General features: G+C 43.0%; 2 protein-coding genes across 3 annotated transcripts in view; one reads left to right on the top strand and one right to left on the bottom strand.

Moving 5' to 3' along the window:
- Window positions 1–21,718, top strand: asmtl (acetylserotonin O-methyltransferase-like). 2 transcript variants are annotated; one of them, XM_084331776.1, is made up of 14 exons: window positions 1–112; window positions 517–648; window positions 1,345–1,392; window positions 2,996–3,060; window positions 3,620–3,684; window positions 6,075–6,183; window positions 9,457–9,871; window positions 10,846–11,049; window positions 13,703–13,865; window positions 14,747–14,946; window positions 16,941–17,085; window positions 17,990–18,130; window positions 20,301–20,423; window positions 21,166–21,718. In XM_084331776.1, exons 1-14 carry the CDS (start codon window positions 20–22, stop codon window positions 21,369–21,371), a joined length of 2,109 nt encoding a protein of 702 aa, XP_084187902.1. In that variant the 5' UTR covers window positions 1–19; the 3' UTR covers window positions 21,372–21,718. The 2 variants fall into 2 exon arrangements, with proteins under 2 accessions (XP_084187902.1, XP_084187903.1); XM_084331777.1 differs by having other exon boundaries at window positions 16,953–17,085.
- Window positions 1–27,433, bottom strand: part of LOC311242885 (F-BAR and double SH3 domains protein 1-like) — a gene marked incomplete at both ends in the record, with an annotated part of 99,659 nt that overhangs the window by 54,184 nt on the left and 18,042 nt on the right. Inside the window, one exon of the mRNA XM_084331949.1 lies at window positions 26,011–26,139. Within this exon, the coding sequence (XP_084188075.1) occupies window positions 26,011–26,139 (129 nt within the window). The remainder of the gene's footprint in view (window positions 1–26,010; window positions 26,140–27,433) is intronic.

Consider the following 27,433-nt stretch of genomic DNA (forward strand, 5'->3'; position numbering starts at 1 on the left):
GACGGAGAGTCAGGGCATCATGGTGCTCAACCCGGTGATCTCCAAGCTGAGCGGGAAGCTGGTGGTGTTGGCCAGCGCCTCTCCCAGAAGACTGGAGATCCTCACCAATGTGGTAAGAGAGACAAAGGGGGTTTTTTAACTAGGGATGCACCGATCCGACTTTTTACAGTCCCGATACCGATACCTGGGCTTTGGGTATCGGCCGATACCGAGTACCGATCCGATACCCATTGTTCAATTAATAAACTGTATGCCTCACTGTGTGGAAGAGACTGGGATCATTCATTTGTGCAAGGCAACATCGATATGACATTCTGTCATATCGGGGCCGATATCCGATATCAATATCGGATCGGTGCATCCCTAGTTTTAACTGCTCAGCTACCATTGTTATTCCGCTGCCTTTATGTCCTCTCCACGCTACGGGGCTCATATGGGTAGTTAAAAGTTATTATTGTGATTTGTACCATTGTTGTTATTATTATGCTTATTACTATGCTGTCCTCCCCACCGCAGGGCTTACGGTTCGAGGTGGTTCCATCCTGGTTTAAAGAGACCCTGGAGAAGAGGCTCTTTAAGCGGCCTGAGGAGTACGCTGTGGAGACCGCCAGGCAGAAGGCTCTGGAGGTCGCCAAGAGGATGTTCTTTGTGAGTGGAGCTATAGCTACTGTTACCATGTTGGAATTCCTATAACCAGGCTACAATCACTGTATACCACGTTACTATTGGTATAATGTTATAAGTTTACATTTAGTCATTTAGCTGACGCTTTTATCCAAAGCGACTTACAAGTTCTGTACGACAAGTCAGCAGGAAGGGTACAACTCTTTCTGCTGAGTAACAATGATCAAACTGCTGAAATTTGGGTGCTGCAGTATTGAGTGCATAGACATAATACATATTAGTATAGTATGAGGAGGGCATGGTAGTATAGGACCGTAAGAAGGTTAGTTAGTAGGTTAGAAGGTTAGTTAGAATTTGAAAGTTATAATACTAACAGACAGACCCTTTCTCACTGCATCACTGAGCACAGGGTAACCGTACAGTCTGGCACAATCTTCCTGGACCTTTACTTTTAAATCGACGTTATATTTTGGCTGTATATTTTAGAATGTATATACATAGCAAAATGTATATTCCGGACCGTATTCTATTCTTTATTCTTATTTTTATGCCTATTCGTGATTTTTGTTTTTGACTGCCTGTTCACTGATCCATCTGTAGTGCTGAATTTCCCTCGGGATAAATAAAGTATTTCTATTCTATTCTATTCTATTATCACACATTTCTATATCAAGTGTTGCATTGTTTAATAAATTGCATGTTGTCTCTGTATTGGTGTAGAAACATCTGAAGACTCCGGACATGGTGATTGGAGCGGACACCATCGTGGTGAGAGGAATAACTACACGCGTCTTTACTTTGCTCTGGACCGCTGCAAAAGATCAACTGAGATCTGATGAGATTAGATTCTAATGCATTGTCATCATACAGCACAAGTACAGTACAGTACAGCGAAAAGAAGTCTGGCATCCAACCAGAGTGGAAATGTAACTGTAAAGTGCAATAGTAATATACAATGTACAGGTGATTAAACTGGGTATAAAATGCATCAATTAGTACTACTGAGTGTAGTGCTAATCAGATGTACAGTATATACAGAGTTGTAGTATTACTATGTACAGTGGTACAGGTATAAAGACACTATGGTCATACTGGCCAGCAGCGTAACTAGTAACAGTAGGTTATGTACACGTATAGATATAGTATCTACAGATATGTAAAAAGGATTATATGCAGGCATGCATGACGGATGTGATGAGATGAGAACAGGGAGACAGACATTTGGGAGATGAAATTGGGGGGGGGGTTAGACCATGCCACAGTAAGCATATTATAAGCATAGACTGTCAACATAACACTAGGCATAGACTGTAAAAATGCATAGACAAATGAGATGCTTGTAAAAGTAATGTCTGCCCTGAACAAAAGCATGCCGCAGTCGAAAGTCTGTGGGAGGTTCAGCTGATGAGGGAACATGCTCTCAACAGTGGTTGTTTTATTTAAACCATGGCAAAAGAAATCGACCAAAAGGACAGTTGTTGTGTAACGTTAACTAGCTAAGTGTTGAGTGACGTGCTCCTGTCCGCTCTCGTACAGTAACGTTAACTAGCTAAGTGTTGAGTGTTGTGCTGTCATACAGTAACGTTAACTAGCTAAGTGTTGAGTGTCGTGCTGTCGTCCGCTCTCGTACAGTAACGTTAACTAGCTAAGTGTTGAGTGTTGTGCTGTTGTACAGAAACGTTAACTACTGTAGCTAAGTGTTGAGTGGCATGCTCTCATACAGTAACGTTAACTAGCTAAGTGTTGAGTGTTGTGCTCTCGTATAGTAACGTTAACTAGCTAAGTGTTGAGTGGCGTGCTCTCGTACAGTAATGTTAACTAGCTAAGTGTTGAGTGGCGTGCTCTCGTACAGAAACGTTAACTAGCTTAGTGTTGAGTGTCATGCTCCTGTCCGCTCTCGTACAGTAACGTTAACTAGCTTAGTGTTGAGTGTCATGCTCCTGTCCGCTCTCATACAGTAACGTTAACTAGCTAAGCGTTGAGTGACGCGCTCTCGTACAGTAACGTTAACTAGCTAAGCGTTGAGTGACATGCTCTCGTACAGAAACGTTAACTAGCTAAGTGTTGGGTGACGTGCTCTTGTTCTCTCTTATAGGCTACAGTATGTTAATGTTAGCTTTCCTTCTTTGTCTACCCTTCAGTGTGATGCAGTGCACATTGGGCTAGTGCTTGGTAGAATTGGGCCGTTAGCTGGCATTAGCTGTAGTGTTAGCTGGCATTAGCTGTAGTGTTAGGTGGCGCTAGCTCTTGTGTTAGCTGTAGTGTTAGCTGACATTAGCTGTAGTGTTAGCTGGCATTAGTGTTAGCAGCACTGGAAAACGGTAGTTTGTTTACAAGATTAGACAGAATTGTTTATGCTTTATTTGCTCAGACTGTGGACGGGCTGATCCTGGAGAAACCGGTGGATAAGCACGATGCCTACAGGATGCTGTCAAGGTCACTAGTTTAACTCTCTATTATAATCTGATAGACTATAGTCTGTCACTAGTACTGTTTACCTCTCTATTAGAATCTGATAGATCATAGTCTGTCACTAGTACTGTTTTCCTCTATTAGAAGAATCTGATAGATCATAGTCTGTCACTAGTACTGTTTGACTGTCTATTAGAAGAATCTGATAGACCATAGTCTGTCACTAGTACTGTTTGACTGTCTATTAGAATCTGATAGACCATAGTCTGTCACTAGTACTGTTTACCTCTATTAGAATCTAGATCATAGTCTGTCACTAGTACTGTTTGACTGTCTATTTGAATCTGATAGACCATAGTTTGTCAATGTTTCTACTGTCCTGTACAATATCTCTCTTTGTTCCATATAAGTGCTATACGATCTCCTAAAATATATATTTCTCTGTTCCACATTATACTGTTCCATACAGTATAAGCTCTCTCTCTCTCTCTCTCTCTCTCTCTCTCTCTCTCTCTCTCTCTCTCCCCCCCCCCCCCCTATGTAAGTCCTATAAGATATATCTCTCTCTCCTTCTCTGTTCCAGGCTGAGTGGTAAAGAGCACAGTGTGTTCACTGGAGTAGCCATCGTCCTCTGTCACGAGAGGGCAAGTAAGTCAAAAGAAAAATAAGTTTGATAATAAATACAATATATATATATATAATACAATATATACTGTATATAGCAAGGTATTATAGTGTGAGTTTCTACAGACCTTTTGGCAGAGCCTGAGGTGTGATCAGCAATAGCATCCCCCCCCCCCTATCCCTACTCAACTCCAACCCACACATCAGACCAAAACAAAACATGTAAACAAAGTGCAATACGAAGAGGGGCTATTTTGCTCAGAGGTCGCTGTTTGGCAGCATTACAGATTCTACCTTTAATAATTTCTTTCCTGGTCTTATCGGTACAAAAGTAGATATATTATTAGTATATTATATAGTAGATGGTATGTTATACAGTAGATATTATATTATTAGTAGGGATGCTCGATATTGGCTTTTTTACCGATACCGATATTCCGATATTGTCCAACTCTTAATTTCCGATACCGATATATGCAGGGTTTCCCACCTCAAAAAACGGAATAATTTCAGGTAACTAATCATTTCACTGGTTATATATATAACAAATATTGTTATTGTTTTTTTCTTTTTTTAAACCGATACCGATATTTTCCGATATCACATTTTACTGCCGATATCGGCCGATAATATCGGTCGGCCGATAATATCGGACATCCCTAATTATTAGTATATTATATATTAGATAGCATATTATACAGTATATATATTATATTATTAGTATATTACATAGTAGATAGTATATTATATAGTAGATTATATATTATATAGTAGACAGTATACTATTACTATATTATACTGTAGATAGTATATATTATTACTATATTATATATATATTATATAGTCATGCATTTACAGGTTTTGTATGCAGTATGAATAAGACTAGGCTTAAATATAAATGACTGTCTTTTATATATTGTTATAGTTAGATGAACCTAATGGCCTATGACCTCCAGGTGTAGATTTACTACCAAATGTGTTGACTTCTGTGTTATTCCTCCTAGATGGACAGATTAAATTCTATGTTATTCCTCTAGATCAGTGGTCGGCAATAGGTGGCCCACGGGCCGGAATTGGCCCGCCAGCAATCATTTTAACTGTATCTTTACTTACCGGTATATATGACGGCAGTGCACCACACATGTGAATAGTAGCAATGCAATTACACTGAATTTGTGTATACTAATTACAACGAGACATTCATTAACTAAATTTAAAATACAATTGGTCTTTTAACCCTCTAAAGTAGGGCGCGACACTAGACATGTTTTGCAAAACATTAAATATCTTTGGAACCGTTTGTGATAAAGACTCGCTTTAAATCGGGAATCGGAATCGGGAGATTGTCATCTCAAAAGTGTATCTCTTCGTCGTCCACAGGCTATCTGGCAGTGTGCGGAAGTAAAGAATAGAATCTTTAAATATCTAGATTGGTTGTTTTCTCTGGACTGCATCTAATCCGCTGTATCTATCTATTTATCATATATCTACTGTATGTCTGTCACTATAGCCAATGGAAATGCTAGAAATGGTCACGTGGACTGGGGGAACCAATGGAAAATTCCTATTGTTTCTCAATAGTCCAGTGCGCTCCACAGAACAGGCCGTCGGATAGACGCACTGGTTGCGCCTAATGTAGGTAGGGTGACCAGGTGGCCCCCTTTTGGTTGTACTGTCCCACCATTTGACCGAATGTCCCACATATTGAGAGGATGTTCCTCTTTTCGAAGCAAAAAAAAAACATTGGTCTGAAAGTTTGAATATTTAAAACAGATGTTAGGTGGTAACAAGCCGGCTGCCAGTGCCAAGATGAATGTGGAGAGATATAATTCTGTATTTAATTTGTATTTATTTTGATTTAACCTTTATCTATTCGGTGAAGACCATGTTATTCTAATAAAAAAAATGTACATTATCTATCTGTCCCACCAAAATCTTACTGTTGTCCTGCTTTTGGACTTTTTGCATCTGGTCACCCTAAATGTAGGATGGATAGACCGATGGAGAGAGGCACTTGTCTCTGGTTTTATAATAAAATGGCAAAAAAACAAAAGGTATAATGTTCAGTGCAAACATGTATTATATATAATAATGGAAAGTAGAAAAAAACTGCTCGTTTACAGTTTATTATGTCACCTATGCAGCTCGTTTATTTGTATCCATTTTCTGCCACTGCCACAAATGTATTATCTTTGTTATAAGGTGGTCTGTCACAGTTGAAACATTTTCCCACTATCAATTTATTAAATTAGCCATTGTTTTTGGTTCTGGCCCCGCCATATAATGGGATTTGGAAGAAAAAAAAATTGGCCGGCGGCCAAACTTAATTGCCGACCCCTACTCTAGACGGACAGACTAATCTGTATGTTGCGTGCATCTAGATGCACCGATTGACCTCTGTGTTATTCCCCTAGATGGAGAGATTGACTACCAGTGCAATGACTTCTACGAGGAGACCAGGGTGAAGTTTGCAGAGCTGTCGGAGGAGATGCTGTGGGAGTACATTAACAGCGGTGAACCCATGTGAGTTGTGTTTTATATGTGTTGACCGTCTGTGTTTTAATATGCGTCGCTCCTCAGTCAGGGTCATCCCGCCGGGTGGGAACAACCCTGTGAACCGGCTGCCTCCTGGACTTTGGCGCTGTGGGTGTCCTCAGGATTTGTCGTAACTTGTTTGTCTCATGTGGCAACAGGCCTGTTCATTCTGAACCTGAATAAAGGACTCGACTGAACCCGTCACGACAGCTGGACGATACACTGTTTACATTTTAGTCATTTAGCTGAGCGCTTTTATCCAAAGCGACTTACAAGTTCTGTACGGCAAGTCGTCAGGAAGGGCACAACTCTTATCAGCTTGAGTAACAATGTTCATCAAAGTGTTGAGTGCTGCTACAGTACTAGGTTAGTTTATTAGGACAAGTGCATGACAGTACGGTTAGTTAGGGTTAGATTTTTGTATTTCTTTAAACATTTTCAAATAATGGTTGAAGTGCGTCTTTAGTCGACGGCGAAAGATTGGACGGGTTTCGGCTGTCCTAACTGGGGCGGGTAGTTCATTCCACCATTGTGGGGCAAGGACTGAGAATAGGCAGGTTCTCCTTGATGACCCTCCCGGAGCTTGAATAGGAGTGGGGGACCCTGATGTTTCAAGTTTCTTTAATAGTTGTCATACAGAAGTACAGAATACTTTTATACAAAATGCTTCTTACTGTTACGCTCCAGAGACTGTGCAAGACAAGATAAGTATGAAATAAAATAACATAGTATAGCATGTAAATTAGAAGTAAAAAAATGAGGTCACAGTGTTCAATATAGACATATGTACAATGTTCGATGCAGAGTAGACGTAACTGAGTTACCATATAATATACAATACTGTGTAGTGTACTAATATACAATACTATATAGTGCAAGGCAGAAATAGGATGAGGTGCAATTTAGGTACAATTTACAGTAGGTGTACGCGTTGTAGTGCAAATCCTTTATCAATAAATATAAAGTGTGTTTGTGTGATCTAAAGTGTGGAGAGTGGGTGCTGCAGTGTGTTGTTTGTTTAAGTGAGTGTGTGCGTGTGGGTGTGTGTGCTGTGAGCATTTGATGGTTGTTGCATAGTGTTTATTGTTCGTTTAGCAGCCTGATGGCCTGGGGATAGAAGCTTCTTCTGAGTCTTTCTGTGCTCGCCTTAAGACTCCGGTATCGCTTGCCTGACCGCAGCAGTTCAAAGAGGCAGTTGTTCGGGTGGCTTGAGTCCTTAATAATTCTCTTAGCCTTCCCCTTGCACCGCTTGTTGTAAATGTTCTGGAGGGTGGGAAGCCCCCCTCCAATTGTGCGTTCGGCTGAACGTGTCACTCTTTGTAGTCTGCTACGGTCTTGTGCAGTGCTATTCCCAAACCAGGAGGTGATGTTGCCAGTCAGGATGCTCTCTATTGTACATGAGTAGAAGTTCCTAAGGATCTTCTGACTGACTTGGAACATCCTTGGGCGCCTGAGGAAGTAGAGGCGTTGTCGTGCCTTCTTCACAACACTGTCAATGTGTGTGGTCCATGTCAAATCCTCGGATATGTGGGCTCCGAGGTACTTGAAACTGTTCACTCTCTCAACCGGTGCCCCGTCGATGCTGAGGGGGCTGTAGTCCTTGACCCCCGACCTCCTGAAGTCCACAATCATCTCTTTTGTTTTGCTGACGTTCAGGGAGAGGCAGTTCTCCTGACACCACTGTGACTTCCAGGTAGGCCCTTTCGTCGTTGGCAGAGATCAGGCCCACCACTACTGTGTCATCAGCAAATTTGATGATGGTGTTGTTGTTCCGCTGTGCTACGCAGTCATGTGTGTACAGGGAGTAGAGGAGGGGGCTCAGAACACAGCCCTGGGGGGCCCCTATGTTGAGCGTGATGGATGAGGAGGTGCAGTTGCCTGCTCTTACCACCTGGGGTCTGCCCGTCAGGAAGTCCAAGACCCACTGGCAGAGGTCATAGTTCAAGCCCAGGTCCCTGAGCTTGGCTATGAGTTTGGAGGGGACTATGGTATTGAATGCTGAGCTGTAGTCGATGAACAGCATTCTCACATAGTTCCCCTGCCTCTTGTCCAGGTGTGATGCTGCTGTGTGCAGCACATGGGCTATGGCGTCCTCCGTGGACCTGTTGTAAACAAGACAAAAGTCTTTCTCTGGTCTGCATCCCCTTAAAAATTGTGTGTATTGAGCCGTACTGTATTGTACCCATTCTGCAATCTGTTAATAAAATCTTAAATCAATCAATCAATCAATCAAGTGGGTCTGAGTAATCGTAGCGATTCGTAGCTGTTGTGTCTGTCGACACTTGTTTGATGAACAATCTTTCTCTCCCTTAGCTGCCAGAGTTGTACCCTTCCTTCCTGCCGACTTGTTGTACTGAACTTGTAAGTCGCTTTGGATAAAAGCGTTCAGCTAAATGACTAAATGTAAACAAACGCTCTGCTTCACACAGCAGGAGATACAAGGAGCACCTACCCTAAAACGGTTTCCTTATGACTCTATTAAAACAACAAGGGGCGCGACAGTGGATCAGGAGGTAGAGTGGTCGTCTGGTAATCGTAAGGTTCCCGGTTTGAATCCCACTCCTCCCGGGCAGCGTGTCGAAGTGTCCTTGAGCAAGACACTTAACCCCCTAATTTATCCCGAGCAGGTCGGCACCTTGCGTGGTCGCCTCCGCCGTCGGTGTGTGAGTGAATGGGTAAAATGTGAGGAACAAAATTGTAAAGCGCTTTGGATAAAAAAGCTGTTATATTATAAATGTACCATTTACCATTTTACATTTTGTCATTTAGCTGACTCTTTTTATCCAAAGAGACTTACAACACTTGTAACCAAAGCGACTTACAATTTACATTTACCATTTTACAATAGGGAGGTGTAGTCTGAGGTCCACCCGTATAGGGATTTATCATTGGGAAAATGGATTATCGGCTATTGTAACAATTCTGCCGCATGGAAATTGAAAAGCTTTCCACTTTTGCACACAATGAGTTCCCTTCTGTCACTAACATTATTGTTTAAGCATTTTTGGTTGAAATGGTTTGGTTTTTTTTTAATGATTAATTGCGAATATTTTCACGTTGAGCTATAGATTGTGGATGAATACGCACAGAAAGGTACACCGTGCAAATGTCCATGCTTTATTTGTTTTAAACGAGACGATTTAGAAATGGACAATGGGGAAATACATTGCGTTGGACAGAGGGTGGAACGCGGAAAAAACGGCAATGACGTCACCACCACACCTCCCTATACCCTGTGTTGTGTCTGCGTGTGTCTCTCAGGGACAAGGCGGGGGGCTATGGTATCCAGGCGCTAGGGGGCATGCTGGTGGAGTATGTCCACGGGGACTTCCTGAACGTGGTCGGCTTCCCACTCAACCACTTCTGCAAGCAGCTGGACCTGTTGTTCAACCGGCCCCCGTCCAGCCTGGACCTCCTGGACTCCGCCTCGGTCTGCCTGAGCCACTGCAGCACCCAGACCACGCCCACCCTCACCAGCCCCCCTGCCAACCTGGCCAACCAATCCATGCCCAGCCCCCCGGCTAGCCCCGCCCTCAGCGCCACCCTCACCAACCACCACAGCAGCCCCCCGCCCAGCCCCACCTCTACCAGCCCTCCCCCCGCCAATCAGGCGCACCACACCCCGGCGGATGGCCACTCCCACATCATCAGCCCTTCAGACGGTCCCGCCCATCAGGTCGGTTTATGGATGATGTCGTATCAAATCATTTTTACATGCTTCCCATGCTGGTCAGGAATCATTTGTGACTCAGTGGAATTTATGAGAATATATTTTACTAGATAAGCTTTTAGTTAATTTCATTATATGTTTTTCCTTCATGTTTCTATTTGGTATGTCTCTACAGTAGGTTTATATTTTATATGTCTCTAGGTTTATATTTGGTATGTCTAGGTTTATATTTTATATGTCTAGGTTTATATTTTATGTCTAGGTTTATATTTGATATGTCTCTAGGTTTATATTTGATATGTCTCTGGGTTTATATTTGGTATGTCTAGGTTTATATTTGATATGTCTCTAGGTTTATATTTTATGTCTCTAGGTTTATATTTGGTATCTCTGGTTTATATTTGGTATGTCTCTATGTTTATATTTTATATGTCTCTCTCTGTTTATATTTGGTATGTCTCTAGGTTTATATTTTATATGTCTAGGTTTATATTTGGTATCTCTGGTTTATATTTGGTATGTCTCTCTAGGTTTATATTTTATATGTCTCTAGGTTTATATTTGGTATGTCTCTCTAGGTTTATATTTGGTATGTCTCTAGGTTTATATTTTACATGTCTATGTTTATATTTTATATGTCTAGGTTTATATTTGGTATCTGGTTTATATTTGGTATGTCTAGGTTTATATTTTATATGTCTAGGTTTATATTTTATATGTCTAGGTTTATATTTTATATGTCTAGGTTTATATTTGGTATGTCTCTAGGTTTATATTTGGTTTGTCTAGGTTTATATTTGGTTTGTCTCTAGGTTTATATTTGGTATGTCTAGGTTTATATTTGGTATGTCTCTCTAGGTTTATATTTTGTATGTCTCTCTAGGTTTATATTTGGTATGTCTCTCTAGGTTTATATTTCTAGTTCTTAGACTCAGGAAACATACAGAAAAAGAAACTTTAAAAACAATATCTCCATCCAGGTGAAAAGGCAGGCCAGTGACGGTTCCTGGTCTAAAGAGACTGGCCTCCAGGACCCCAGTGATGGGACACTACCACTGGTGGCCAGCAGGGCGGCTGTGGATCGGCTAGAAGATCTACTGGAGCTGGACGACATTGATAATGAGGACTGTAAAGATGACCTGAGGAGAATAACAGAACTGCTGAATGGATTCAAAGCCTCCAAGGTAGAGTTATGCTGCTAGGAGCTACTGTGGTCGGACTGGCCTCCCAAGGTAGAGTTATGCTGCTGGGAGCTACAGTGGTAGGACTGGCCTCCAAGGTAGAGTTATGCTGCTAGGAGCTACTGTGGTCGGACTGGCCTCCCAAGGTAGAGTTATGCTGCTAGGAGCTACTGTGGTCGGACTGGCCTCCCAAGGTAGAGTTATGCTGCTAGGAGCTACTGTGGTCGGACTGGCCTCCCAAGGTAGAGTTATGCTGCTAGGAGCCACTGTGGTCGGACTGGCCTCCCAAGGTAGAGTTATGCTGCTAGGAGCCACTGTGGTCGGACTGGCCTCCAAAGGTAGAGTTATGCTGCTGGGAGCTACAGTGGTTGGACTGGCCTCCAAGGTAGAGTTATACTGCTAGGAGCTACAGTGGTCGGACTGGCCTCCAAGGTAGAGTTATACTGCTGGGAGCTACTGTGGTCGGACCGGCCTCCCAAGGTAGAGTTATGCTGCTAGGAGCCACTGTGGTCGGACTGGCCTCCCAAGGTAGAGTTATGCTGCTAGGAGCCACTGTGGTCGGACTGGCCTCCAAGGTAGAGTTATACTGCTGGGAGCTACTGTGGTCGGACCGGCCTCCCAAGGTAGAGTTATGCTGCTGGGAGCCACTGTGGTCGGACTGGCCTCCCAAGGTAGAGTTATGCTGCTGGGAGCCACTGTGGTCGGACTGGCCTCCAGGGTAGAGTTATGCTGCTGGGAGCTACTGTGGTCTGACTGGCCTCCAAAGGTAGAGTTATGCTGCTGGGAGCTACTGTGGTCGGACTGGCCTCCCAAGGTAGAGTTATGCTGCTGGGAGCTACTGTGGTCGGACTGACCTCCCAAGGTAGAGTTATGCTGCTGGGAGCTACTGTGGTCGGACTGACCTCCCAAGGTAGAGTTATGCTGCTAGGAGCTACTGTGGTCGGACTGGCCTCCCAAGGTAGAGTTATGCTGCTAGGAGCTACTGTGGTCGGACTGGCCTCCCAAGGTAGAGTTATGCTGCTAGGAGCTACTGTGGTCGGACTGGCCTCCCAAGGTAGAGTTATGCTGCTGGGAGCTACTGTGGTCGGACTGGCCTCCAAGGTAGAGTTATGCTGCTAGGAGCTACTGTGGTCGGACTGGCCTCCAGGGTAGAGTTATGCTGCTAGGAGCCACTGTGGTCTGACTGGCCTACCAAGGTAGAGTTATACTGCTGGGAGCTACTGTGGTCGGACTGGCCTCCAGGGTAGAGTTATGCTGCTAGGAGCTACTGTGGTCGGACTGGCCTCCCAAGGTAGAGTTATGCTGCTGGGAGCTACTGTGGTCCGACTGGCCTCCAAGGTAGAGTTATGCTGCTGGGAGCTACTGTGGTCGGACTGGCCTCCCAAGGTAGAGTTATGCTGCTGGGAGCTACAGTGGTCGGACTGGCCTCCCAAGGTAGTGTTATGCTGCTGGGAGCTACTGTGGTCGGACTGGCCTCCAAGGTAGAGTTATGCTGCTGGGAGCTACTGTGGTCGGACTGGCCTCCAAGGTAGTGTTATGCTGCTGGGAGCTACAGTGGTCGGACTGGCCTCCAGGGTAGAGTTATGCTGCTAGGAGCTACAATGGTCGGACTGGCCTCCAGGGTAGAGTTATGCTGCTAGGAGCTACAGTGGTCGGACTGGCCTCCAAAGGTAGAGTTATGCTGCTAGGAGCTACAGTGGTCGGACTGGCCTCCAAGGTAGAGTTATGCTGCTAGGAGCCACTGTGGTCGGACTGGCCTCCAAGGTAGAGTTATGCTGCTAGGAGCTACTGTGGTCGGACTGGCCTCCAAGGTAGAGTTATGCTGCTAGGAGCTACTGTGGTCGGACTGGCCTCCCAAGGTAGAGTTATGCTGCTAGGAGCTACAGTGGTCGGACTGGCCTCCCAAGGTAGAGTTATGCTGCTAGGAGCTACAGTGGTCGGACTGGCCTCCCAAGGTAGAGTTATGCTGCTAGGAGCTACAGTGGTCGGACTGGCCTCCCAAGGTAGAGTTATGCTGCTAGGAGCTACAGTGGTCGGACTGGCCTCCAAGGTAGAGTTATGCTGCTGGGAGCTACTGTGGTCGGACTGGCCTCCCAAGGTAGAGTTATACTACTGGGAGCTACTGTGGTCGGACTGGCCTCCAAGGTAGAGTTATGCTGCTGGGAGCTACAGTGGTCGGACTGGCCTCCAGGGTAGAGTTATGCTGCTGGGAGCTACTGTGGTCGGACTGGCCTCCAAAGGTAGAGTTATGCTGCTAGGAGCTACTGTGGTCTGACTGGCCTCCAAGGTAGAGTTATACTGCTGGGAGCTACTGTGGTCGGACTGGCCTCCAGGGTAGAGTTATGCTGCTAGGAGCTACTGTGGTCGGACTGGCCTCCAAGGTAGAGTTATGCTGCTGGGAGCTACTGTGGTCGGACTGGCCTCCCAAGGTAGAGTTATGCTGCTAAGATGAGATACGTTATTCCTTTATTGATCCCCTTGGGGAAAGTCAGGTGTCATAGCAGCACAGGGGGGCAGGACTGGCCTGTGGCCTCCAAGGTGAAGTTTCACTGCCGGGAGGTCATGTGTATCATCTGTATCTGTATCTGTATCAGTACTGTATCTCTCTGCTTTATCTGTATCTCTCTGCTTTATCTGTACTCCCTCCGCCGTCCAGGCGTTGTTCACGGCGTCTAAGATGCGGGTGTTTGACGTGCTGCAGAGCCGCCCGGGGCTGGAGGCGGTGGAGGTGGCCCAGGAGATCAGAGCCTCCGTGAGGGGGACAGAGCGTCTGCTCGAAGCCTGCGTGTCTCTGGGTCTGCTGGACAGCCAGGAGAGAAGTTAGTCTGACCTCTGACCTCCACGTCGTCCACCCTTTAGAGCGGGAAATACGCAACGTGATTATGGGAAGGCATGAGGCTGCCGGCGGAGGAAGGAGGATTCTGATTACATACATAAACGTTTGAATTAACTCAAAACATATTCGATTTTTACTTTGGATTCCTTCAAACTTGATTTTGGGGAACAGGTGACATTTAAGCGCCTTGGGTCTCCTGAAAGGCGCTATATACATTTAAGATATTATTATTATTATTATTATCCCTGCTTCCCTTTAGTCCTCAATAGTGTGAAGGCTGACGGTTATCTTTATTGGATTCTTGTAATACTGTGGTACAATCGAGATGTTCAATCAGTGAATCTACTCGGGACTGAGGCATGATGTACCGTTAATCTTTCATTAAAATGTTTAAATCAAGAAATCAAAAGTGTGGGAAGTAGGGTTGGGCATCGTTTGGATTTGAACGATTCCGATTCTCCATTTCGATTCGTGTTCTGAACGATTCTCGATTCCGATTCTTTGAGGTGCAGGTCAAAACAGGTCGCAGCTTATTTCGCAGGAGATATATATATATATATTTTTTTTTTTATCCTTAATTTTTTTCCATACTATTCACATTGTCAGTTGACTTGATACAGTTTAATTTGGTTGCTGTACTGTAACTAGGGTATTCATTAACAAAGTAATATATATTTTTTTAAATATATATTTATTTTGTAGAATTGAAATTCAAACATCTTCTTAACGGTTCCGGAACCGGAAGTTAGGAACCGGTTCCTATTAGAACTCGTTCTTGGTGCCCAACCCTAGTGGGAAGTGTCTGGAGTTTGAACGGCTGAGTTTGTAGAAACCTGACCTCAAGCCCTTGTCTTGTCATACCAGCCTACCAGAAGCCGGTGTACGAGAACACGGACGTGGCCAAGCGCTTCCTGTGGTCGGACGCCCCCCTCTCCCTGCAGGGTTACATCCAGCACTGCAACGAGCTGGTGTGGCCCATCTTCTCTCACCTGGAGAGCGCCGTCAGGGAGGGAACCAATCAGCACGAGAAGGCCTTCGGGAAGAAGACCAACGACCCGTTCCAGGTGGGAGACTCCAGTCCAGGTTGCGTGTTGCTTTTTAACAGCGGAGCAGTGCAAGAATGTGACAATTTGACCATGTGACCGCGGCAACGCGGGAGAGCGGCAGTGCGGAAATAGGCTGTCTCTAAGACAAACTCTAACCTTAACCAGCTCCTTAACAGCGCCTAAACTTAACCGTTCTAACCTTAACCAACTCCGAAACAATGCCTAACCTTAACCTTAACCTTAACCATGCCTAACCTTAACCATAGAAAGAATATTGCCATTCTCTAAGACAAACTCTAACCTTAACCAGCTCCTTAACAGCGCCTAAACTTAACCGTTCTAACCATAACCAACTCCGAAACAATGCCTAACCTTAACCTTAACCATGCCTAACCTTAACCGGTGAAAGAATACACGTTAAAAAAAAAATCACGTTAAAAAAAAAAATTTCATGGGATTCGAACTCGTCAACAACGGACCGCAGGACCGCTGCTCTGCCAGGTGAGCTGAGCGCCGAATGAAAATCATGGAGGATTAGGGCGGTTACATAATTCCGCAAGCTCTGCCGCTCCGCTCTGCGGTTGCCGCACCTGCCGCGGGGCGTGTCGCAGCCAATCAGGGAAAACGCGGAAGCAACGGCAGCACTGCTCCGCTGTTATTAAGCAATAGGCGTCCAGGTCCAGATGTTAAAAGACCTTGTAAACGCGTTCTCTTTCAGACGTTTTGAGAACTATCAGACGGTTAGAACTATCAGATCCACACTTCTAGAGGCTAAAACTATCAGATCCACACTTATAGAGGTAAGAGCTATCAGATCCACACTTATAGAGGTAAGAGCTATCAGATCCACACTTATAGAGGTAAGAGCTATCAGATCCACACTTATAGAGGTAAGAGCTATCAGATCCACACTTATAGAGGTAAGAGCTATCAGATCCACACTTATAGAGGTAAGAGCTATCGGATCCAAACTTCTAGAGGTTAAAACTAGCAGATCCACACTTCTAGAGGTTAAAACTATCAGATCCACACTTCTAGTGGTTAAAACAATCAGATCCACACTTCTAGTGGTTAAAACTAGCAGATCCACACTTCTAGTGGTTAAAACAATCAGATCCACACTTCTAGTGGTTAAAACTAGCAGATCCACACTTCTAGTGGTTAAAACTAGCAGATCCACACTTCTAGTGGTTAAAACTAGCAGATCCACACTTCTAGTGGTTCAAACAATCAGATCCACACTTCTAGGGGTTAAAACTAGCAGATCCACACTTCTAGTGGTTAAAACTAGCAGATCCACACTTCTAGTGGTTAAAACGAGCAGATCCACACTTATAGTGGTTAAAACTAGCAGATCCACACTTCTAGTGGTTAAAACGAGCAGATCCACACTTCTAGTGGTTAAAACGAGCAGATCCACACTTCTAGTGGTTTGTGAAAACATTTGACTTCACACCACTTAGGACCTGATTTTATAAACTGATGATGAAATGTTCTGCTCCCATCACGTCATGTAGGCATGCACACACACACACACACACACACACACACACACACACACACACACACACACACACGACACACACACACACTGCCTGAAAACAATCTGCAACCTATTCTCGGAGAGAATAACCTGATATTCATTTAGCTCTACTATCAAATCACTCAGCTGCCATCGGTGGGCTCATCACCTGACAAAGACGATGCATAGCACATTACTCGCTATTTGTAGACAGTACTACAGTGTGTCAGCAAAGCTGCGTCATTGTGCCACCGATGATGGAGAAGAGGTTCTTAGAATGTTTTATTGAACGATGAAGTACCTTTTTTAAAGGCCAACAGTGTAGACTCACAGGTTATCATGTCATTGACACCAGACGGGGTCGGTTTACACATGAATGCAACTTGTGAGGTAGAGACACTGTTTTCCTGCCTTTTGTGGTTTTCTCCATCCGCCCAGGATGCGTACTGTACCTCAAACAGACATATAATCAAAGGGTTTTATACTGTAGTTTTCTATACAGGACGCGTACTACAACAGACACGAGGTAAAAGTGCGGTTCATGACGGCCATGCACAGTATCGCCCAGGTCACGGGACGTGTGGTGGCGATGGCCTTTGACCTGTCCTGCTTCACAACAGCCTGCGACCTCGGAGGTAGGAGTGAATGAATGAATGAATGAATGAAAACTTTATTTAACAGATTGCAGAATGGGTACAATACAGTACGGCTCAATACATACAATTGTTAAGGGGATGCAGACCTGAGAAAGACGTTTGTCTTGTTTCCATCAGGGTCCCCCATATTGAATCCAGAATTTTGACTCGTTCAGATTCTTCTCTACAGACACGCATGCATTTACATTTTACATTTTACATTTAGTCATTTAGCTCAGGGGTTCCCAAACTTTTCAGGCCGGGACCCAGAAAATAAGGTGTCAGAGAGCCGCGGCGGCCCAATGCACATCGGCAGGCTTTTTTTTTTTTTTTTAGGTGACCGATTTTTTAAGCCAAATATCACTTCAATCCTATTAAGTTAGTTCAAGTTAGTTATTCATTTATATGTGCTATTTATGAGAGGGCTAACTTGTTGCAAAATAATAATGATAATAATAGCCTCATTAAAATACTATTGTTGCTTCGGTTGTTTTCAGCGTTTTATGTGCATAATCTGTTATTTAGTTTGAAATTGAAGGTTCAGTGCCTTGTTCAAGGACACTTTGACAGGAAAAAGACACACTGGCTGTTGCAGGGATTGACCCTGTGACCTGCTGGTTATGAGACGGTCTCTCTTGACTACCAGGACAGAGAAGACAGCGAGGCACCTTTTGATCACACTGCCTACCTGCTCATTATGCGTATATTCAGAGTTAATTATATTGTTTACGCTGCTTATTTGTATCTGTACTATAATTGTATGGCCTATATTTCTACTATTACCCTGCCCATACCTGTACCTCCCCCACCCCCTCCCCCCCATGCTGCTATAACACCTGAATTTCCCTCCAAGGGGATCAATAAAGGAATATCTTGTCTTATCTTCTATCTGTCTTTTGTCCAGGATGCACTGGTGCCATGGCGTACGAGTTCACCAAAGCCCACGCTGGCCTGTCCGTGACGGTGTTTGACCTGCCCGCGGTCATCGAGGTGTGCGGTCACTTCCGCCCGCTGGACCCACACTCCAGAGTGTCCTTTGTAGCAGGTCAGTTGTGTGTCTGAGTTCTCGTAATGCTGCTGTATTACATTGTTTACAGGAAGTAGCTCTGAGTATGCTGGTAGTATTATGTTGTTTACAGGAAGTAGCTCTGAGTATGCTGGTAGTATTACGTTGTTTACAGGAAGTAGCTCTGAGTATGCTGGTAATATTAAGTTGTTTACAGGAACAGGAAGTAGCTCTGAGTATGCTGGTAGTATTTGGTTGTTTACAGGAAGTAGCTCTGAGTATGCTGGTAGTATTACGTTGTTTACAGGAAGTAGCTCTGAGTATGCTGGTAGTATTGCGTTGTTTACAGGAAGTAGCTCTGAGTATGCTGGTAGTATTTGGTTGTTTACAGGAACAGGAAGTAGCTCTGAGTATGCTGGTAGTATTTGGTTGTTTACAGGAAGTATCTCTGAGTATGCTGGTAGTATTTGGTTGTTTACAGGAACAGGAAGTAGCTCGGAGTATGCTGGTAGTATTGCGTTGTTTACAGGAAGTAGCTCTGAGTATGCTGGTAATATTAAGTTGTTTACAGGAAGTAGCTCTGAGTATGCTGGTAGTATTACGTTGTTTACAGAAAGTAGCTCTGAGTATGCTGGTAATATGTGGTTGTTTACAGGAAGTAGCTCTGAGTATGCTGGTAGTATTTGGTTGTTTACAGGAAGTAGCTCTGAGTATGCTGGTAATATGTGGTTGTTTACAGGAAGTAGCTCTGAGTATGCTGGTAATATGTGGTTGTTTACAGGAAGTAGCTCTGAGTATGCTGGTAGTATTTGGTTGTTTACAGGAACAGGAAGTAGCTCTGAGTATACTGGTAGTGTTGTGAAGGATCAGATTAAACCGAATATATATATTTATTTATGGATATATATTGAATAGTATTTGTATATCGTTTGATATCCCTTGTATATTCCTTGTACATATACACGGAATATCCCTTTAGCCTACTATAGTGAGCAGCATCCCCATCGCTTCCTCGTGTTATCTAGAGTCTTAACCAGGTTGGGCAGACCACACGTGGCGCCTTCATCCGAGGAGTTCTAGGCGAGGACCGAGTGGACCTGTACATTGGATTACCTACCCGACGACTGCTGAGCCCTATGCGGCATGGAATATATATTTGCTTTGGTACTTTGATTTGTGGAGCGGATAATCGCCAACACCGGTGAGTGTTGGATTTACCCCGAGAGGAGTCAAGGTGAGACGGCGCTCAGACCAGACTGAGGTCGCCTCGCTTCTTCTTCATTGTGGACCTACAGCTACAGCTACAGCCTACAAGAGAGCCAAGGTGTATTCATCTGTGGATCAAGATTCTACTGCACTGTCTTCTGTACCTGAATTCTCTCTAGACATCGTTGACCAGACGGTCTACTACCGACGGCTCTCCTACCCCCCCTACCGGCCTACAACCGGGAGGACCCCTTCCAGAATATCCTGCTATATCATTAAGAGTACCATAGATCTAATTCCCTAAGAGCCAGGTTGTATACTTGCTTCCTGCGTAACCAGAGATTGGACATTCAGTGTTGATTTGCCTACGAGTACTCATTTGCCTTACAAGTGCATTCAAATCATAAATGTAATAGTAACTATTATATGTACCTTTTGCTATATATTAAATATTTGATTATTACCTTTGTGTGGACCCGATTTCATTGTGGGAAAGTGTTCATCATATTTAGATATCGTGTACTGTATGGCCAGTAGTTAAAGTACATAAAGCGGTAGTGGTTTAATGATACCATACTTATCAATACAGTCAGGGAATTGTACCCCTCAGTTACAGGTAGTATTACGTTGTTTACAGGAAGTAGCTCTGAGTATGCTGGTAGTATTACGTTGTTTACAGGAAGTAGCTCTGAGTATGCTTGTAGTATTACGTTGTTTACAGGAAGTAGCTCTGAGTATGCTGGTAGTATTTGGTTGTTTACAAGAAGTAGACTAAAGACTAGAATAAAGAATACTTTATTCTAATTGATGTTGGTTAGTTACTGTTTGATCTTAGTATCATCTGAAATTGATGTTATTCTATCAGCTGTTGGGTTTTATTACTGTTGGATCTTAGTATAATCTGAAACTGACTTTATTCTATCAGATGTTGGTTATGTTACTGTTTGATTTTAGTATAATCTGAAACTGACGTTATTCTAATAGCTGTTGGTTTTATTATCAGGAGACTTCTTCAAAGACGAGCTTCCTAAAGCAGACCTCTACATCCTGGCCAGGATTCTACATGACTGGTCTGATGAGAAGGTGCACGCCCTGCTGAGTAAAATTTCAGATGCGTGCACGCCAGGTAAAATACCCATCTATCAGATCCACACTTAGAGGTTAAAATGATCAGATCTACACTTAGAGGTTAAATCTGTCAGATCCACACTTAGAGGTTAAATCTGTCAGATCCACACTTAGAGGTTAAATCTGTCAGATCCACACTTGGAGGTTAAATCTGTCAGATCCACACTTCGAGGTTAAAACGATCAGATCTACACTTAGAGGTTAAAACGATCAGATCCACACTTCGAGGTTAAAACGATCAGATCTACACTTAGAGGTTAAAACGATCAGATCCACACTTAGAGGTTAAAACGATCAGATCTACACTTAGAGGTTAAAACGATCAGATCCACACTTAGAGGTTAAAACGATCAGATCCACACTTAGAGGTTAAAACGATCAGATCTACACTTAGAGGTTAAAACGATCAGATCCACACTTAGAGGTTAAAACGATCAGATCCACACTTCGAGGTTAAAACTGTCGGATCCACAATTCGAGGTTAAATCTGTCCGATATATATTTAATTTCATAACATTATGCTTTACATTTACATTTAGTCATTTAGCTGACTAAAGTGTTGAGTGCTACAGTGTAGGTTAGTTTATTAGGACAAGTGCATGACAGTATGGTTAGTCAGGGTTAGCTTTGAATGAATACTGATAATTCAATGCATGCCACTCAAACGGATCAGAATGCAAGATGAGGCGTCGCTGCGTCTCTAGATAACTGATAACCTGAACTCCCTCCCTCTCACTCAGGCTGCGGCCTCCTGGTCAGCGAGATCTTCCTGGACGAGGACCGGCGAGGCCCCAGCACCGGCCTCCTGCAGGCCCTCAGCATGAGCGAGGGCAGGCAGCGCAGCGCCACGGAGTACAGCCTGCTCCTGAAGAGCCACGGCTTCGCCACCACACACACCAGACACACCGACAACCTCCTAGACGCCATGCTCTGCGTCAAGGAGTAACCACGGAGACCGACCGACCGACCGACCGACCAACCGATTGATTGATTGATTGATTGATTGAAAATTGTATTAACAGATGGGTACAATACAGTACGGCTCAATACACACAATTGTTAAAGGGGATGCAGACCAGAGAAAGACTTTCGTCTTGTTTACATCAAGGTCCCCCCTTTTCAATTCATAATGACATTATGACATACACAACATACATGACATACAGATGTATATCATGACATTTACGACATACATGACATACAGATATACAGTACTGTTACATTTATGACATACAAGATATACAAATATACAGTACTGTTTACCAGAGATCCTAACAGAAACTATATACATTCGAGGGGGAGGAAACTGTACACAAGGAGGGGGTTGGGGGGGGTGTTTGGACATTTACGGGGGCCAGTTTCAAATTTCTGCCTCCCGTAGGTGCTCCTTGAGTGCGATCGACCGACCGACCAATCGTCACTTGATATAAACTGTAAACTAGAGGTAGGAAAGATTACCAGCATGCAGGGGCGTGCACAGACAATTTGGGGGGGCAGGGGGCTCGAGCTAGAAAAAGGGCACTTAAACCCACCAACACCCGCGCAGGTGATTGATTGATTGATTGAAAACTTTATGAACAGATTGCAGAATGGGTACAATACAGTACAAATGGGTCCCCCATTTTCAATTCATAATGAATTGTAAGTAAGGGTGCAATCAATTCATGATTGACACTTGGGGAAAAAGGGCAGGGGCTCAAGCCCCCCCCCCCCGGCCCTGCCTGTGCACGCCACTGCCAGCATGCACAACCTCTTTTTAAAGGAGAGTTTATCGAGACGGTAGCTAATCTTCTCTTAAGATGAGCTAAATCAGTAGTGCTGGTATTCTTTCCTACACACCGTGGATCACGGAGGACGGTGCAGCCGGCGTGGAACTGGTCCAGTAAATGTAATGAACTGTTGACTAACACACCTTTCCAAACCCACCGGCTAAGAAGGGGGAATTAATTTTTTTACGATGAAGTGTTGAGAAACTTTTAAAATCGGGAGATAATTCTTGTTAACGTTTGCCTTTTTTAACCGTTGCTTTGAAGAGCCATTTGAGCTGCCCCACATAACACTACTAGTCCCGGCCTAGTATAACTGACCATCATGCCCGGTTGTATTGTACGAACTGACGATGTCATTGTGGATAAACGGCACGAATGTAAATGTGTTATTGTGTCTCAAATATAAATATAGCCATAAATATTCCCTATTGACTGGAATCAATTCTGCCGCCGTGTATTACTGGCTACGGTCACACTGCAAGCCTTCGTGCTCAATTCTGATTTATTGCTCGGGTCGGATTTCTTTCACATCATTTTCTTATAAATATGGCCGTTATCGGATTCCAGTGTGAACGGATCACGCTCCTGAACGACGCCGATGATGGGCGTAAACACGGAGGACACTGAAGTCACAGTTTTATAGTTTTTAAATGTATAAGTTGAATGCAGAGGAGGCCGGCTAATTAAAACGAACCAGCCCTGTATCTGATTTAGGACCACATTATGAAAGTGGCCCAAATCAGAATTCATAAAAGATCCGGTTCCACGTGATTTGTGCTGTTCACACTGTCGTAAAAGAAAAATAAATCAAGATTTTGAACGTTGCTCACTGTGTCTCGATACTGAATGTTCTGGACTCGGAATCAATTACAATTACATTACAATTTAACTTCAATAAACTTGAAACATGGCTCTCGGCTAATAAATTAATTATAAACAAAACTAAAACAAATGCAATGCTTTTTGGGACTATTCAGAATGTTAAATCAAAAACTCGAAATCAATCCTACCGACGATATCTCCTGTCTCGATGGAACTCAACTTCATAGAGTTGAACACATCGAATATCTTGGTCTCTGGCCTCGGGTCTATCTTTTAAATGTCATTGATAACTTAATAAGGAAAATCAACTTCAGTACTGGTGTTCTATACCGAAACAGAAAATGCTTTACATCTACAGTCAGAAAGAAACTTGTTCAACAACTCATACTACCAATACTTGATTATGCTGCTGTAGTCTTATCAGACCGCCCCCAAAACAAACCGTTTATGCAGATTTGTGCTCGATTGTCCATATTTGACCCACCACTGTACCCTGTATGAAAATCTCAATCTACCATCTCCCACATCAAGAAGACAGCAGCATTGGCTGCAGTTTGTTTTCAAATGTATTCATTTTCAGTACCCACAGTATCTCAAACAGTATTTGGAACCTTACACTTCCATACATCGACTACGATATTGCTCCCAGGTTTATTTTGAAGTTCCAACTGTGTCTACATCAGTTGGCAAAAAAATCATTTAAGTTTAAATGCTCCTTCTGACTGGAACAATCTACCTGTTCATATCCGTTCAATAACATCTTTTCACTTATTTAAAACTGCTCTTTCCTCTCACTTTGAGATGACCTGTTCATGTTTTGACTAATCATCATGTTTTGACCATTCATCATTATCACAGTTCATTGACGCAATGATAAATAATTATGTGTTATGTGTACTGTTGTAGTTATTGTAGTTGTTACTGTTGTGTTTTCTTTGTTTGTTTTGTTTAGTTCTCTGTTTTGTTCGTTTGTCTGATTGATGTTGTCTGAACTGTCTGTAAAATATCTTGTCGTAAATGTGTGATTATTTTGTAATCTGGGACCTCCTTGAAAACGAGATGGTTCATCTCAAGGGGTTATTCCTAATAAAGAATTTCAATATAGAATCGGCAGTGAGAAAGTGTTACTGGTGCCTCCCTACTGTTCTAAATGTAACAGAGTTTTTATATTTTTTTAATGAATGAATGAATCGGGTGTGTTTTATATAGCGTTTCTCTAGATACTGAAAGCGTTTGCCTCCACCACCACCACCACTGTGTAGAACCAAGCCTTGGGCTACGCAGCTCCATGGCTGCCATATAGGGATGCTCCGATATTGATATCGGATAATAGCTGGATCGGGTATCGGTAAAAAATATATATATATCAGTTTTTTTTATAAATTTTTTTTATATAATATAATAAGAAATAACAATTCAGTACATTTATATCTATGTGTTAATTTGTTACATTTAGTTTCACTAAGTTAGGAAAGTAATGTTTTAAGTCGAGCCTGATGTTGCCTTGCACAAAAGAATGATCCCAGTCTCTTCCACACAGTGAGGCATACAGTTTATTAATTGAACAATGGGTATTTACATTTACATTTAGTCATTTAGCTGACTCTTTTATCCAAAGCGACTTACAAGTTCTGTACAACAAGTCATCAGGAAGGGCACAACTCTTATCAGCTGAGTAACAATGTTCATCAATCAGATCGGTACTCTGTATCAGCCGATACCCAAAGCCAGGTATCGGTATCGGGACTGAAAAAGTCAGATCGGTGCATCCCTACTGACATACACTGGCACCAGGCACACGCATCACACACACATAGTGGCTGAAAGACTCTGGATAGAGTGGGCGTGTAGAGGGAGAGAAGGAAAGTGTGTGTGTTTCACTATTTGTATACTTGTCATGCACTCAGAAAGCATACTAAAGTTGTGTTGTACTTAAGGTGTTGATAATTATACTTTTGATGTATTTTTGGTTACTATTGCTTACCAACGTAATACACTTGTAATACGTTTACTAAAGTACAACTTGTGTTTAAAAAAAGAAAACATTTATTTTAAGTATACTTAGATTGCACTTACAGCGAATTAATGACTATCATACCGCTGCTGTCGGGACAAAACCTCATAACTCCAAAAACCCAACTTTTCAGCAGATGAAAAAAACTAACACAGATTTGAGGGTGAATAGAGTTAGGAGGTTTAGACAGATGATCGGTTTAATGCTTTCCCATTGTTTAAACTTTGTAAAACCCACACACACATGGAGGATGATCTACGGAGTTGATTTATATACCGTAATTCCTCTAATAGTAACCCCGGCTTGTATTTGTTTCAACTGTAGCGGGTACCAGGCTTGTATTAGGAGGAGGCCTGTATAAGAGGGAGGCCTATATTTCAAATTTTCAAACGGATCATAATGAATAAATCAACATTTTGTGTCAGTTTGAACCCAGTAAAATGTACTGGGTTCATTTATTGAAACCAAGTACTGTATGAAATAGTAAACAGTGCAATTACAGGTGGTCACTGGTCATTTCAACGTTTTCAAAGTGAAATCAAGTAACTTTACCTGAGCAGCTCAGTATGCAGCTCAGTATATTAGTAACCCGGCTTGTATTAGGAGGCCGGCTTATAATTGCTTAGCTCAAGAGCGCACCCGGCCATTAATAGAGACCCGGTTTGTAATTGAGACCCGGTTACTATTAGAGGAATTACGGTAATTTAAAAAAAATGGAGTTATGAGGTTTTGTCCCGACAGCAGCGATACTAAACATGTGCTTTGAATTAGTGCACGTAAGAAGTACCGAAAATACATTGCAATCAGAAAAGTACACTACAATAAATCTACTTTTTACATACAGTATACAAAAAAAGATACTCTCAGTATAGAAAAATATACAACTTTGCCTGTTTATCCATGGAATTGTGTGAAATAAATAGTTTTTGAAGAGTGCGTGTGCACGTGTGTGTGTGTGTGCACGTGTGTGTGTGTGTTACCTCCATAACGTGTGGTAGCTCAGTAGTGTAGTAGTGTTTCTGATGGGAGTTGGTGGCTGCTAACGTCAGCAGATACTCGTTCCTGACCTCCGTCAGACGATTATCACATTCCTTCAGTCTGGCTGTGAGCTGGAGACACACACACACACACAGGCAGTGACACTTAGCATCTCTGGCACATTATACAAATATTCAGAATGATGTATAATGTGACATGGGTTTATTTATTCTGCCCTGCGGAAGCTAACCCCAGTAACTCAAATCTTTAGCAAAATTGTGTTTGAGTGAAATTGAAACTTCTCTATCGGTTTTATCTTGTGACAAAGTTCCAGAGTTCAATCTTGCTCTGTTTTAAAGAAACAGGATATAAAGAACTACGAAATCGCTGCATAGTCAAAGAACTTTAAAGGCATTTTTCTCAGTTTCACTGTTTGCATATAACTGCAGTTAGCTTCTGCAGGGCAGTATTGGCACACATGTCTGATAAAGGATATCGATAACTAAATAAAAATATAGCCACAAGTGGCCACACGAGGGTACAGGCCAGATCAGTCACATGGATGTCAAGACTCGTGAACTGGATGAAAGATTAAGAAGAAATGGCTATGAAATGAATGGGTCTCTATGGGCGATTCATGTCAACATTTAAATGCCTGTATCACTGGCATTTTCTTTGGAAACTATGTCATCCAAGCACGGTTCGTATTTTGTGCGATTTCCACATAATTGTGTTCGTTCACATGTTTTTCTTAACTGATTGAGGCGGATTATACATGTGTCACATATGATAAAGGTGTGGTGTGGGTTTGGTTGAAATCGGTGCAGGAACAAAAAATACCAAATTTAGCTTTAGGCAAACTTGTTAATCGAAGTGTACCATGTTTGTTATTTTCAACACTTGTTATAGCGCCCCCATGGGGTTTGTTTGTTCAAATTTTTGGTTTGGCGTAACCTCCCTGGTCTATCTGCATGCCAAATTCCTTAAAAAATGTGGCATGCTTAAGATATATGACGGAGGACGAATAACAATAATAACAATTTATTATTATCTCTGCCAGGCGTGGATGTGGCAGATGGGAGATTATGTGTTTGGTAGCATCCGTCCGCAGCTAATCTTGTTTACTACTGTGCCGATCAGCCTAATGTTTGCTGTGCATGGCTGACGGCAGGCCACGGACCTCCTACCTCGAATATCTTTCACATCGGTCAACGACAACTATTTTATTGAATGAATTTCCATCATTGTTGTCCATAGCACTAGGTATAGCCAGTGTGAAGTTACACCTTTTCCACACAAGAGGGCGATATTACTTATTATTACTTTTTATGGAGTGACAGTCAAGTTCACGTCAAATTGATGGCTAACATGAGCTAAGTCCTTTTATTTTTGCTAATTTAACGATCTGCCTCCTCGAGAATTCAT

Source organism: Notolepis coatsorum, assembly GCF_963971535.1.
Source record: "Notolepis coatsorum genome assembly, chromosome: 16".
NCBI classification, from domain to species: Eukaryota; Metazoa; Chordata; class Actinopteri; order Aulopiformes; family Paralepididae; genus Notolepis; species Notolepis coatsorum.

Coding starts and splice junctions, on each gene's coding strand:
- asmtl (XM_084331776.1), top strand. CDS start 20: ATGGTGCTCAACCCGGTGATCTCCAAGCTGAGCGGGAAGCTGGTGGTG. Junction 6,184..9,456: donor ATTAACAGCGGTGAACCCAT/GTGAGTTGTGTT, acceptor TGTGTCTCTCAG/GGACAAGGCGGGGGGCTATG. Junction 20,424..21,165: donor TTCAGATGCGTGCACGCCAG/GTAAAATACCCA, acceptor CCTCTCACTCAG/GCTGCGGCCTCCTGGTCAGC.